Source organism: Muscardinus avellanarius, assembly GCF_963383645.1.
Source record: "Muscardinus avellanarius genome assembly, chromosome: 1".
In the NCBI taxonomy this organism is placed as follows: Eukaryota; Metazoa; Chordata; class Mammalia; order Rodentia; family Gliridae; genus Muscardinus; species Muscardinus avellanarius.
The window spans coordinates 28,452,536-28,467,118 of record NC_137786.1 but is presented as its reverse complement, the minus strand read 5'-3'; the positions used below and the strand labels follow the sequence as shown (position 1 = coordinate 28,467,118).

Genomic DNA, 14,583 nt, shown 5'->3' with positions numbered 1-14,583 from the left:
AATTCTATGGTCTTGCTAGAGGTAGAAATGGTGACTGAACCATTTTCCAGTATTTCCTTAATGTTTCAGCTGGAGGTAATTAACCCTTGAAAAGCTACAAAAGAAAATTTCATAATATATGCCTCCTAATAGTTTATCTGAAGCTCTTCTTTGATTTCATATTGAAAGCTGACCTAAATGAATTATTAGCCAAAAAAAGCAATTTTTGTGTGTGGTACTGAGGATTAAATCCAGGGACATTCTACCTCTGAGTTACACCCTATTTTTTTTTTTTGTGTGTGTGTGTGTGTGTGTGTATGGTACTGGGGTTCCTGGAAGCCCTTCTACCTCTGGGATACACTCCCATGGGCTACACTCCCAGACCTATTTTTTTACTTTTTTTTTTATGTGGAAACAGGGTCTCTTAAGCCAGCAAGGCTGGCTCCAAACCAGCGCGATCCTCCTGTCTCTGCCTCCCAAGTGCGGGGATTACAAGTGTGAGCCACCATGCCCAGCTACACCCTATTTATTTTTATTTTTATTTTGAAACAGTCTCACTAGGTTGATATGATTCTTACTACTTGCTGAGGCTGTCCTCCAATTTGCAATCGTCCTGTCTCAACCTAAGTACTAAGATTACAGCTGTGCACCATACCTGGCTAAAAATAATTTTTTTTTTTTTTTGTGGTACTGGGGAGTGGAACCCAGGGGCTTTCTACCTCTGGGCTATACCCTCAGCCCTATTTTATAATTTATTTGGAAACAGTCTCACTAAGTTGCTGAGAGTCTCACTAAGTAGCTGAGGCTGGCTTCAAACCTGTGTGATCCTCCCGTCTCAGCCTCCCAAGTGCTGATATTACAAGCGTGTGCCACCACGCCCAGCTAAAGATAAATTTAAGGATGAAGAATCCAGAGGGAGATTCTGAGGAGAAAATGATTATCTGTTAAATGAGAAGAAAATTTCTTTTCTTTTTTGTTATAAAGTATTAATGCTCAGTTTTTATTTCCTCCATATCCTTCTCTATCCCTGCCCTCACCCAGATATCCTACCCTCTTGAATTTCTCTGATTCCGAACAGAAAATGTTTACCTGTGTCCTCATCCTAAACATTTTGACCATAAAAAGAAACACTGACTGTTCCGAGCCTGTGGCTTCTCATGTGGGCTGGACACTGCAGATGCAGCGGAGAGGTGACACACTGAGAGGAAATACTCTCAATTAAGAAAGAGAGGAAATGGTTTTTTGTTTTTTTCCCACCACCGGCCTCTGACCTCTTTTTTTCCTCTCATCCTCCCAGCATGCAGCCAGAATGAAGTGGCCCACACTGAGTTCTGCGGAAGGCTGCAGCACCTTTTGTGTCTGCGGAAGCTGCCTGGAAGTCCCCGGGCGCTCACAGGAAAGGGTGGATGTGCGCCAAGGCATGCTAGCGAGCCTGCATGTCTTTGCTTTCTTAGGATATTACTGCTCCAGAACATCTGCCGGGGTCAGAGTGGTAAAACCACTAGATCTGTGCTCAGAAGTACAGCTAAGATCATTACCACCTATTTGGAAGCTTCTAATACAGTGAGAAGATCCCTGCACGAAGGGGTCTCTGAGCCTTGTTGTTGTTGTTCTATTTTTGCAGTGCTGGGGATCAAATCCAGGGCCTCAGGCATACTAGGCACATGCTCTACCACAGAGCTACATCACCAGCCCATCTCTGAGCCATTTTGCTTTCCCCACTGCTGCATCTCTCCTAAATTTTGTAGATCTTGCTACTCTGAGAGCGATATGTTTTGAACTGCTGCTTTTTATTATGTCTGTTCTTATGTAAACAGAGTGGGCAAAGCTCTTAGTGTTCGCATACCGTGTATTCCCTGAAGACTCTAAGGAGGACTTGTTTTGGATTTCACCAGGTGAACAGCTGCTTTGTGAAGCCAGCACAGTCCTGAAGTACGTGCAGGAAGATTCCTGTCAGTGTGGAGTCTATGGGAGGCTCGTCTGTACAGACTTCAAAATCGCCTTCTTGGGTGACAATGAATCTGCATTGGATAATGATGTATGTATGAGCTGCATTTGCTTGCATTTGGAAGGAATAAGAGTTATGGCTCTGTTCCTCAAGCTCCTCTCCCAGCTCCTCAATTCTTCTACCTTCACCCCAACACATAAATACAAACAGAAGACAGATGTCCTTCTCCTCACTGGTCTGCTTTCTCCTTCAGAAGCTCCTTTTAATCAGAAGGACTATTTAGAAATTTCTCGCTTGTGCCTCAGCAAAGGGGCTCGCTTTTGACTTTATAGGTTGCCACTCAATTTTTTTCTCATTTCCTTCCTTCCTTCCTTCCTTCCTTCCTTCCTTCCTTCCTTCCTTTTTTTTTTCTTTTTTTTTTTTTTTTTGCGGTATGGGGGTGGAACCCAGGGGCTTTCTACCTCCGGGCTATACTCCCAGACCTGTTTTATATTTTATTTGGAAACAGGGTCTCACTAAGTTGCTGAAAGCCTCACTAAGTAGCTGAGGCTGGCTTCGAACCTGTGCGATCCTCCTGTCTCAGCCTCCCAAGCACGGGGATTACAAGCGTGCACCACCACGCCCGGCTTAGTATTTCAACACAGTACAAGTCACTCACTGGAATAGCATCTCCCCAAATATACTAGTTCTCCATGTTTTTATTAAAACATATAGAAGTAGAAGTAATGTAAATAAGAGTACTAAACTCTTATTCAGATTCAGGAACTGAGTTCAGTAAAGAAACTGAGGGCAAGTGAAGCTTTTTTTTTTTTTTTTTTTTTTTTTTGCAGTACTGGGGATAGAACCCAGGGGCATTCTACCTTTGAGCTAAACCCCCAGCCCTATTTTGTTTTTATTCTTTTTTAAAAATTAATTATTTATGTTTTGGTGGTACTGGAGTTCTTGGAAACCCTTCTACCTCCAGGCTACACTCCCAGACCTATTTTATATTTTTATTTGGAAACAGGGCCTCTTAAGCCAGCACGGCTGGCTTCAAACCTGTGCGATCCTCCTGTCTCTGCCTCCCAAGCGCGGGGATTACAAGCGTGAGCCACCACGCCTGGCTTTATTCTTTATTTTGAAACAGGGTCTCACTGAGCTGCAAAGGACCTCACTAAGTAGCTGAGGCTCTCCATGAACCACGATCCTCCTGGTCCAGCCTCCCAAATGCTGGGATTATAAACATGTACCACCATGCCCAGCTAAGTACAGCTTTTGAATTTTAGTTTATTTTATGTTTGGTGTAAACTTAGTGGCAATGTCCTCGTGAGATTTGTCCCTACTTACTAATGAAGACAACTACTCACACCCTAGGAGAACACTGTTTTAATGGAAACCCAGACAAGGTCCTTCCTGGCCCCAGCTGCCTTGGACTTCCCTTGTTTCTTTTTTGTTATTTTTTTTCTTACATTTTTCTTTTCATTTACTGGGTAGGGAACCCAGGAACCCAGAGCCGAGCTAAACCCTCGGCCCTTTTTACTATTTTGAGACAGGTCTCATTAAGTTATGTGGATTGGTCTCGAATTTGATCCTCCTGCCTCAGCCTCTTAAGTAACTGGGATTATAGGCATGTGCCATCAAGCCCAACTCCTCCCTTGCTTCTTAAATAGCAGTACTGTTGCTGTTTCCAAATCTGGTCCTCTGTGCTGCTCTACAATGTAGCAGTTTGATTTCTCATCTTGTACTTGAATCTCTCAGGTTTTCTACCCAAATCTGATGTCAAGTACCTGTGAAAGTCACCAAGAATGTTAGTCTACATGTCATGTCCGCATCTTTTCTTTTCTTTTCTCTTCTCTTCTCTTTTTTTTTTTTTTTTTTTTTTTTGGTGGTACTGGGGATGGAACCCAAGGGCATTCTACCTCTGAGCTACACCTGCAGCCCTATTTTTTATTCTGTATTTTGAAACAGGGTCTCAGTGAGTTGCAAAGAGTTTCACTAAGTAGATGAGGCTGTCCGCTAACCACCATCCTCCCAACTCAGCCTCCCAAATGCTAGGATTACAAGCATGCGCCACCACTTTTTTTTTTTTTTTGGTGGTACTTGGGGTGGAACCCAGGGGCTTTCTACCTCCGGCCTACTCTCAGGCCTATTTTTTTTTAAATATATTTTTTAAAACAGGGTCTCACAACGTCGGGCGTGGTGGCACATGCTTGTAATCTCCATGCTTCAGAGGCGGAGACAGGAGGATCGCGCAGGTTCGAAGCCAGTGGCGCTGGCTTAAGAGACCATTTCCAAATAAAAAAAAGATGTAAAAATGGGTCTGGGAGTGTAGCCTGGAGGTAGAAGGGCTTTCAGGAACCCCAGTACCACCAAAAAAAAAACAAAAAACAGGGTCTCACTGAGTTGCGGAGAGCCTCACTAAGCAGCTGAGGCTGGCTTCGAACCTGTGCGATCCTGCTGTCTCAGCCTCCCAAGCACGGGAATTACAAGCATGCGCCACCATGCCCGGCTTCTCCCCATATTTTTTAGTGACTGTGTGTGGCATGGTGGATTTTCCTAGGAGCAGCCCCAGTGTGACCTGGCCTGCTTGAATTGCAAAGCCAGTACTCATGAGCTCTTCTCACACACTTGATTGCCATTCTCTTAGCAATGTGTGGGTGCATTTCTCTGTTTATCTAAATGCAGAAGTGGAGAATGGTGATTTGCTTTGTCTGTAAATGTCTAACAATACATAAAAAGGAGTCACAGTTGTTTCCTTTTAAATCTTTTTAGGAAACTCACTTTAAGAATAAGGTTATAGGAGAAAATGACATTACACTCCACTGTGTGGATCAGATTTATGGAGGTAAGTATCTCTTTTCTCTTAGGATGTCTCCAGCCTTTGAATGTATAGCTATGATGCCGATACCCTTTATAGTTTATAGAAAGTGTTCACATAAATGATCTTGTATCAGTTTTATGGTTGATACATTAATATTTGAAGTAACTCGTTAGGGGTTGTTTAGCTGGAGAAGCTTGGACTTTAACTTGGAACCTGTTTTTTTTCTAGTACTCCACACAGACCATTCTGTATTAGATGTCAACCAGACAGTTTGACACCAGAGTTAGCTGTGTACATTTTACTTTAAAGGCTGATCTGGAAAGGTCTTTTGTTTTGCATTAAGATGCCTTTTCTGCTGACTAGACATGCCACTCCTACGAAGCCTTTCTCTGTTCCTCCTGTGTGTGTGTGTGTGTGTGTGTGTGTGTGTGTGTGTGTGTGTTCAGGGCATTTTCAGAAGTCATTCAGTAGCAGCTGTTCATGATGTTCTGAACACCAGTAGGTGCTAAGTGGTCCAGGCTCTGGGGCAAGAGAGAGGTGTTAGACGGGGTCCCACCCATCACCTACTTGTTGGCTGGTGTGAAAGCACATCCCCAGTGCTCTCTTTTTCATACTTTATGATCTCAGCCTTCAGAAGTGGGTTTTCGGGGGACTTCCGGGAAGATGGCGACCAAGAAAAGCGGGGCTTAAGAGCCCCGCTAACAACAAATCTCCATTACCACAAAATCAGCGCCTTACAAAGCCAGAAAACAACATCATCAGAGAAACAAAAAAAATCACCAGGCTCCAGAGAGAAAGCGGACTGAGAACAGAGCCAGAGAGGAGATCCTCACGCCCGAGGACGCGGCTTCAGGCCCGAGGACGCGGCAGCAGCGCCATACTGCCGGCGGCACCGGCGAATTCACGGGAGGGCCACAGCAAGCCAAGGGGAGCCGCTGCGGAACAGCCAGGTGGGATTTCTCGGCGCAGAGGGCATCTAAAGCTTCCAGTGGCTGAGCTTAGCACACGCTGCAGGGATTCAGAGTGGAAATCAAAACCAAGGAAAAAAAAACGCCAGCCCCATAGCCGAGGGCGTAGCAGCGGCGCCATATTGCCACCGGCGGCAACAGCACCGAATTCACCGAATTCAGTAGAGCTACATCTGCGTACTCAAGAACAGTGAGTCAAATTGTGGGCCACAGCGGAGAAATCCCAGTACTGTACTCACTGGGACTTGACCCAGTAGGAGAGGGGCGGTGGCAGTGATATCACACCATAGGAGAACGTGCAACCTGGCACCCCCCACAGTCTAAAGCAGCCTCTATCGACTCTCTGGGTCGGAGACTCTGTGATACAACCCAGTAAAGGAGTAGTGGGGTCTGAGATACTACTGACTCGAGATCCAGAGCACCTTAAGTGAAGTCATAGTGACCCAAGGGAAGAACCCAGAGAAGGCACAAACTTCCGAAATCATGGGAAAGAGGAATAACACTGGAGCAATGAATGCTCACAACCCCACAACATCAGAACCCGATAAAACAGAAAATCAGAGATTTATAGAAGATCAAATCAGGAAAATAACTGTAGAAATAATAGAGGTGCTTCGAAAAGAACTCAGAGAGAGCCAAAAAGAGATAAAGGATGCAATTAATGAAGTAAAGGCCTCAATTCAAAGCACAAACAACCGTTTAGAACACATGGAGAACAGAATCTCGCTCTTAGAAGATGATCATTCCAAAAATGAACGCATAGTTTCTAATCTAGAAAAAAATATCCGACAGCAGGAATCTGATATTGAAGAAATATGGGCCCATTTTAAGAGAGCTAACCTAAGAATAATTGGAATAGAGGAGGGAAAAGAAAGTGAAACCAAAGGGATCAACAATCTCTTCAAGGAAGTAATAGCAGAAAATTTTCCAGACATAGAGCAAGAGGTCGATACGCAGGTCCAGGAAACGTATAGAACTCCCTTTAGACAGGATCGGAGAAGAGGATCCCCACGCCACATAATTGTCAAAATGACCAATGTGGAAGCCAAGCAGAGAATCTTAAAGGCAACAAAAACAAAGGGCCAAGTGACATTCAGAGGCAAACCAATTAGAATCACTCCAGACTTCCCAAACCAAGTTATGAGAGCCAGAAGGGCTTGGAGTAACATATTCCCAATTTTGAAAGAAAACAACTTCCAGCCAAAAATTTCCTACCCAGCAAAACTTTCTATCAAATTAGATGGAGAAATAAGAAGCTTCCATGACAAACAGAAACTGAAGGAATTTATGTCTTCAAAACCAGCACTAGAGAAAATACTCAAAGAGATTAACTACAAAGAAGAAATAGGTAACACACATCAGAACTAGAGAAACAAGATTTTCCATCCAACAGACAACTAAGATTGGTTATCTGTGGAGATTCATTATTTATGTTAGTCTTTTACCTATCTCTAAAGGGTATTGTTTGCCTTTATTGTTGTTAATTTTTAGGATTTCTAGTTGGAATATTAATATACCTTCAGATATAGCATTTGGAAATATTTTATCCCATTCTATTAGTAACTGTTAACTCTGTTTACATTGTTTTTGGATATACAATATGTTTTTTATTTTTTAGGGAGTTTTTATACTCTTCTGTTGCCTGTGCCATTGAAATCATAACCAAGAAATCACTGCCAATTTCAATGTTGTGAGGTTTAATGACCTAGATTTTCTCCTAAAAGTTTATAGTCTTAAGATTTATATTTAGGTCTTTTATCTAGTTTGAGTTAATATTTGTATATGGGATTAGGTAAGGGTCCAATTTTATTCTTTTCCATGTAATTATTATTTTTCAACAATATTTAGTTAAAAGATTATTATTTCTACCACCAAATGTTCGTGGAAACCTTGTCAAAAATAACTTGACAATATAGGGAAGAATTTAGCTCTAGGCTTTTATTTAACTCCAATGGTTTATATATCTGCCTTTAGAATAGTACTACACTGTTTCAATTATTGTAGCTTTATATGGTTTGAAATCAGAAAATATACATCTTCTAGCTTTGTTCTTTTTCAAGATTGTTGTGGGTACCTAGAGTCCATATTCCATATTAGGATTGATTTTTTTTTCTGAAAAATAAATATATAAATATATGATAGTTTCACCTAAAAAATAGAAAAAAAATATTCTCTGGTAAGAAAGAAAGCAAAAAGAAATATTGAAATTTTATCTTTAAGTCATCAAAAGCTTGGTATCAGACAAATGAAACTGTTGTGAGATTATCATTTTTAATTTTTGATAAATTGCTATAATACTAGATGTCAATCACTAAGCCAAGCATGGGAGGGAGGGATAGGGAGAGAATGGGGTGGGGATCGGGTGGGGGCTGACTGGGCAATGTGTGCATGTATGTCTACAAAAGTATGTATCCCACTATGATGTATGAATACAGTGCACCAATTAAAAATTAAAAAAAAAAAAAAAGAAGTGGGTTTTCTTTGGGCAGTGGAGTCTATTCTGCTGATAGTGGCCAGTATGCCTGGGTCTAGAGTTTACTGTAGTGGAATGAAGAAATGATTGCTTTCAAGAGACAGGGCTGCTGGTTTGGGGGTGGGGGGTCTGGATTCCTGCCCTTGAAAGTTAGTAGGGGGCCTCGTTTCTCTGGCATTAATTGTTGCTATATAACATATTTCTTTTCCTGATTTCATCATTACTCTGTAGTGTTCGATGAGAAAAAAAAAACTCTCTTTGGACAGCTGAAGAAGTACCCAGAGAAACTCATCATCCACTGCAAAGACCTTCGAGTGTTCCACTTTTGTCTGAGGTACACCAAGGAAGAGGAAGTCAAAAGGGTAAGTAGTGGCATTTTGGGGTCTGTTTCCCTTTAGGTTTTCCCGACTATTTCCCCAGTATTTGAGTCAGCATTCTCACCTCTGTGGTCCAGACTTTTTTTTTTTTTTTTTTTTTTGCAATACTGGGAATTGAACCCAGAGGCATTCTACTTCCAAGCTATATCCCCAGCCCGGTGTGTGTGTGTGTGTGTGTGTGTGTGTGTGTGTGTGTGTGTGTGTGTGTGTGTGTGTGTGGTACTGGGGGTGGAACCCAGGGGCTTTTCTATCTCCAGAGTATACTCCCAGACCTATTTTATATTTTATTTGGAAACAGGGTCTCACTAAGTTGCTGAGAGCCTCACTAAGTACCTGAGGCTGGCTTCAAACCTGTGTGATCCTCCTTTCTCAACATCCCAAGCGTGGGATTACAAGCGTCCATCACCATGCCCAGCCTTTTTGTGTGTGTGTGTGTGGTACTGGGAATCGAACCCAGGGTCATTCTACCTCTATGCTACACCCTAGCCCTATTTTTTTTTTTTTTAATTCTTTATTTTGAAACAGTGTCTCACTGAGTTGCAAAAGTATGCACCACCATGCCTGGCTCCCCAGCCCTATTTTTTTACTTATTAATTTTTTTTTTTGTGTGTGTGTGTGTGTGTGGTACTAGGGATGAAACCCAGGGACATTCTACCTCTGATCTACACCCCAGCCTTATTATTTTTTATTCTTTATTTTGAAACAGGGTCTCACTGAGTTGCAAAGGGCCTATGTACCTGAGGCTATCCGAGAACCACATCCTCCTGTCTCAGCCTCCCGAATGCTGAGATTATAAGCATGCAACACCACCACACCAGCTTCCAGCCCTTTTTTTATTCTTTATTTTGAGACAGAGTCTCACTGAGTTGCGGAGGGCCTTACTAAGTACCTGAGGCTGGCCACAAACCTGCAATCCTCCTGTTTCAGCTTCCCAAGTATGCAGCACCATGCCTGCTCAGTCCAAGTATGCAGCACCATGCCTGTTTAGTCCTATATATATATTTCATTTTATGCTGGCTGCCAAGCAGGAGCCAGGGCTGCAGGTATTTACAGTATGATGGTGGGGAGCAGAGAAAAATGGAAAGGTCAGAGAGCAGGTCAGAACTATTCTGCAGGTGGGTGGGACTGGGATACACACACACACACATACCCACACGCATTGCCACGACACCAGGGACCCACCTCCACCCAGTGTGGCCACTGGAGCATGAGGTCCAGGAGACATTTTTACACCCAAATCCACTAACTATAGTTTTTATTTTCATTGACTGAAGGTAGAGGGAAGCCTTCATTCTGTGATGTTGAAATTGGTTGTAATTCCATATTCTTTGATTAAAATGTGAGCGGTAACCCAGGCATAGTGGCACACACTTGTAATCTCAGCATTTGGGAGGCTGGGACAGGAGGATTGCGGTTCGTGGACAGCCTCAACTACTTAGTGAGGCCCTTTGCAACTCTGTGAGACCCTGTTTCAAAATAAAGAATTAAAAAAATAAAAATTAGGCTGGAGATGTAGCTCAGAGGTAGAATGCCCCTGGGTTCAATCCCCAGTACTGAAAAAAAAAAAAAAAAAGTAAGTGAGTGGTGACTGAGTAAAGCATGCCTGCATGTCAGCTTGGCAAGTACTAGCTTTCACCCTTCACTTCATAATGTTTTAACTCCTGTAGCCACTGAAGGTGGGAAGTGAGAAGCCAGGTCAGGAGGCTTTGGAGGAAATAGAAGGTTGGGACAGCTACAAGTTATCCCTCTTCCTACCTCTGCCAGCCTGTTCTAAAGACAGTAGCACTACTGGGTGTGGTGGCTCACGCTTGTAATCTCAGCATTTGGGAGGCTGAGACAGGAGGATCGTGGTTAGGCCCTTTGCAACTCAGTGAGACCCTGTTAACAAATAAAGAATAAAAAATAGGACTGGAGGATATAGCTCGGAGGTAGAATGCCTTTGGGTTCCATTCCCATTCTCTCTCTCTCTCTCTCTCTCTCTCTCTCTCTCTCTCTCTCTCTCTCACACACACACACACACACACACACACACACACACACACACACACAGTAGCACTGACTTTCAACTCCTGTGAATAGTGAGTTACCTCCAGGATGTAGTGGTTGTGTGTGAAAGGAGGTACACAGGTCAGACCAACAAAGCTGCGTTGCCAGTTGTGCCTTTGGAGGCTAAACCTGGTTTAATCTCCTAACTGGCACAATCAATTGAAATCTGTAAAGGGTGAACTCAGAAAGTAGCTGTTTCAATTTGGTGTTCACATTAATTTCAATATTTGTCTTACTAAAATACTAAAGGTCTCAAACTTGCCACTCTTGTAAATATATCAGGAAATTTAGCAAGAGACCAGTACAGTATATTGTCTCTAGTGAGTTGTGTACACCTACAGGTAACGCTTGAATTTTCTTTCAGGTAATCTTTAGTTAAAATAATAAAAATGACTCAACTACCTGTTCTGAGCAGAAAGAGTGGTGTAGGTATGGAAAATTCTCTGAGCAGCTAGAACCTTCATACATACATACATACATACATACATACATACATACATACATACTTATTTACTTGGTCTATTGTAATTTTACATCATATTGAGGTGTAGAATGACAGGAACATATAGCAGGCAACCCCTGGCACACTTCCTTCCAGGTCCTACTCCCTCCCCCACCCCCTTACATGTTTGCAATCGGAACTGGTAATTTTGAATACATATATAGCTTTACTTCTGATGTTACACTCTGTATGTCTTCATCCCCCTCCTTTCTTCCCTAAACTCCCTCATTCACTCCATTGGAGTCTCTGCTCTTCGACCTTATGTTACCCTTGTTTCCGAATTTCTGTCTAGCCTGCACGTATAAGAGAAAACATACATCTATTCATTTTTTTGAGACTAGCTAACCTCACTTACTATAATAGTTTGAAGTTCTATCCATTTTCCTGAAAATGACATGATTTTTTTCTTCTTTATGGCTGAATAAAATTTCACTGTGTGCATATACCAGTTTGGGGATCCATTTATCTATTAATGGATACCTTGGCTATAGAATCTTCATCTTCATTCATTCATTCATTCATTTTTGTGTATATGATACCGGGAATTGAACCCAGGGGCATTCTACCTCCAAGCTACACCCCTAGCCCTATTTTTTATTTTGAAACAGGGCCGTGTGTGTGTGTGTGTGTGTGTGTGTGTGTGTGTGTGTGTGTGTGTGTTACTGGGGATAGAAACCAGAGGCAATATCCACACCCCCCAGCCCTATTTTTTAGTCTTAATTTTATTTTTGAAACAGGAGCTCATTGAGTTGCAAAGGGCCCCACTAAGTAGCTGAGGCTGTCCATGAACTGCGATCCTCCTGTCTCAGCCTCCCTAATGCTGGGATTATAAGCATGCACCACCAGGCCCAGTTCTGAAATAGGGTCTTGCTAGGTTAATGAGAGCCTCATGGTTTGCTGAGACTGTCCTTAAACCTGTGATCTTCCTGTCTCAGCCTCCCAAGTGCTGATATTATAGGCATTTGCTGCCACACCCAGTTGTTTAAAATGTTTTTCTAGAAATTAAGAACTTTTAGAAAGTGACAAAATAGTGTGCTGTTGATCTGGCATTATTCCAAGGGCTGAGTCCAGACCTCAGCAGGGATTGCTGTGTTGTCCCTAGAGCCTCATTAGCATGACTGAGAGCCTAGAAGAGCCAGCTCCAGCCTTAGTGTGTTTATCTGTCAAAGCATAAATATGTCATGTGTGGTGGCACACACTTTAGTAATTTCGGTAGTTGAGTTCTAGGACAGCCTCAGCAACTTAGTGAGACTCTCATCAACTTTGTAAGACCCTGTTTGCAAATTTAAAAAAAAAAAATTTTTTTTTAAAGGGCTTGGGGCCGGGTGTGGTGGTGCACATTTGTAATTCCCAAGCTTGGGAGGCAGAGACAGGAGGATCGTGCAGGTTTGAAGCCAGCCTCGCTGGCTTAAGAGACCCTCTTTCCAAATAAAAATATTTTAAAAAATAGGTCTGGGAGTGTAGCCTGGAGGTAGAAGGGTTTCCAGGAACCCCAGTACCAAAAAAAGGGTGGGGGGGGGGGCTTGGGTAGAGGTTAGATGTACAGGGCAACGGGATTCAATTCCTAGTATGAGAGAGTGAGTGAGTGAGTGAGTGAGTGAGTGAGTGAGTGAGTGAGTGACTGAGAGAGAGAGAGAGAGAGAGAGAGAGAGAGAGAGAGAGAGAGAGAGAGAGAGACTAACTAATATACATTGGCTGGTTTTTTTCTAGATTGTCAGTGGCATAATTCATCATACCCAGGCTCCTAAACTGCTTAAAAGATTGTTTCTGTTTTCCTATGCAACGGCTGCACAAAACAACACAGGTAAGTATTTTCTGGGTTTTAATTTTAGGGTAGGTAGGATCCTTTGTATTTTTTCCTATAGGCAGACATGGGGCAAAACCCACCCAGGGGTGGTCCCCCCACACCCCTTTCTGCTCTAGTTTGGTCACCTCTTGCTTGGGAAATTCGTTCAGAAGGTTTCTACTTTTTTTCCTGTGATCTTTGTTTAAGTTTTCTTTTAGGTTTGTTTACTTGCTTTCTTGCAGTGGATTGTTTGGTGACTTCTTATGAAAAGTAAAATCAATATATTATACTAGGAATGTGAGACTGTAGAGAAGCAAAATTGAAGCAAGTTTAAAATAACCTTATTTGGAGCTGGACATGGTGGTGCATGCCTGTAATCACCATACTTGGGAGATTGAGACAGGAGCCTCAGCAATTCAGTGAGGCTCTCTTTTAAAATGAAATAGGGCTGGGGTGGGGGTGTATCCAGGCGGTAGAGGGCCCCTGGGTTCTATCCCTAGTGCTACCACAAAAAAAAAAAAAAAGCTATTTGTCTTGGGTGATTTTTTTTTTTATTGTGGTGCTAAGATTAAACTCAAGTGTTCTACCTCTTGAGTTGACCCACAGGCCACCCTATCTTTTTTTTAAAGTTAGAAACAAGGTCTTACTTAGTTGCTGAGGCTTGTCTCAAACCTGCAATGCTCTTGATTTAGCCTTACAAATACTGAGATTACCAGTGTGCACCATTATCCCAGCTGTGCCCATTACTTTTAACATGAAATTGTTGTTGAGTGCTCTTGAATCCCATGTCAGGGAAGTGGCAGGTTTAAAAGCTCGTGTAACTAGGTATGGTGTACTCTGGAATCTCAGTACTTGGGAGGCTGAGATAGGAGGATTACAGGTTCAAGGACAGCCTCAGCAAATAGTGAGACTCATTAACCTAGCAAGACCCTGTTTCAAAATAAAAATAAAATAGTGCTGGGGGTATGGCTCAGAGGTAGAATGCCCCTGGGTTCAATCCCCAGTGAGACACACACACACACACATGCGCGCTTATATATAGAATTGAGGATATAGGTCGGTGGTGGAGCACTTGCCTAGCATATGTGGGACCCTGGATTCAGTCCCTGGTCTGTCTGTTTGTCACACACACACACACACACACACACACACACACACACACACACAGACACACACACACAGTTTTTTTGGACTGCAGAACTGCTTTGTCACTAGCTACTCACTTAGTAAATACTTATTGAATACCTGTTGTGAGCTGGACATGGTGGCGCACACTTGTAATCGCAGTACTTGGGAGGCTGAGACAGGAGGAGCACGTATGTTCAAAGCCAGCCTCAGCTATTTAGGCTCTCAGCAACGTAGTGAGATCCTGTTTCCAAATAAAGTATAAAATAGGTCTGGGAACATATCCCGGAGGTAGAAAGCCCCTGGGTTCCATTCCAGTACCACCAAAAAAAAAGAATACCTGTTGTGGGCCAGACTCCACGCAGACATGGAAGTGAACAGGACTGAATTCCTGCTCTCATGGAGCACACAGTCCCATGGAGAGGCATGAGTGATATGTGTTCTGATGGAGGTGCCAGCCCTGCCAGGGGGAGGTGGCTATCAGAGGAAGAGGCTGTGCCCGAGTGGGTTGTGCAGGATGGTGGGAGCACCTGATGGGCCTGGAGGATACAGAGGTGTAGCTATCTCAGAGAGCATGGT

General features: G+C 42.9%; 1 protein-coding gene across 3 annotated transcripts in view; it reads left to right on the top strand.

Moving 5' to 3' along the window:
* Positions 1-14,583, top strand: part of MTMR12 (myotubularin related protein 12) — a gene marked incomplete at both ends in the record, with an annotated part of 106,161 nt that overhangs the window by 39,300 nt on the left and 52,278 nt on the right. For all 3 annotated transcript variants that reach the window (XM_080705542.1, XM_080705544.1, XM_080705543.1), the window contains 4 exons: positions 1,875-2,017; positions 4,679-4,751; positions 8,400-8,530; positions 12,804-12,897. In XM_080705542.1, the coding sequence (XP_080561668.1) occupies positions 1,875-2,017; positions 4,679-4,751; positions 8,400-8,530; positions 12,804-12,897 (441 nt within the window). The remainder of the gene's footprint in view (positions 1-1,874; positions 2,018-4,678; positions 4,752-8,399; positions 8,531-12,803; positions 12,898-14,583) is intronic.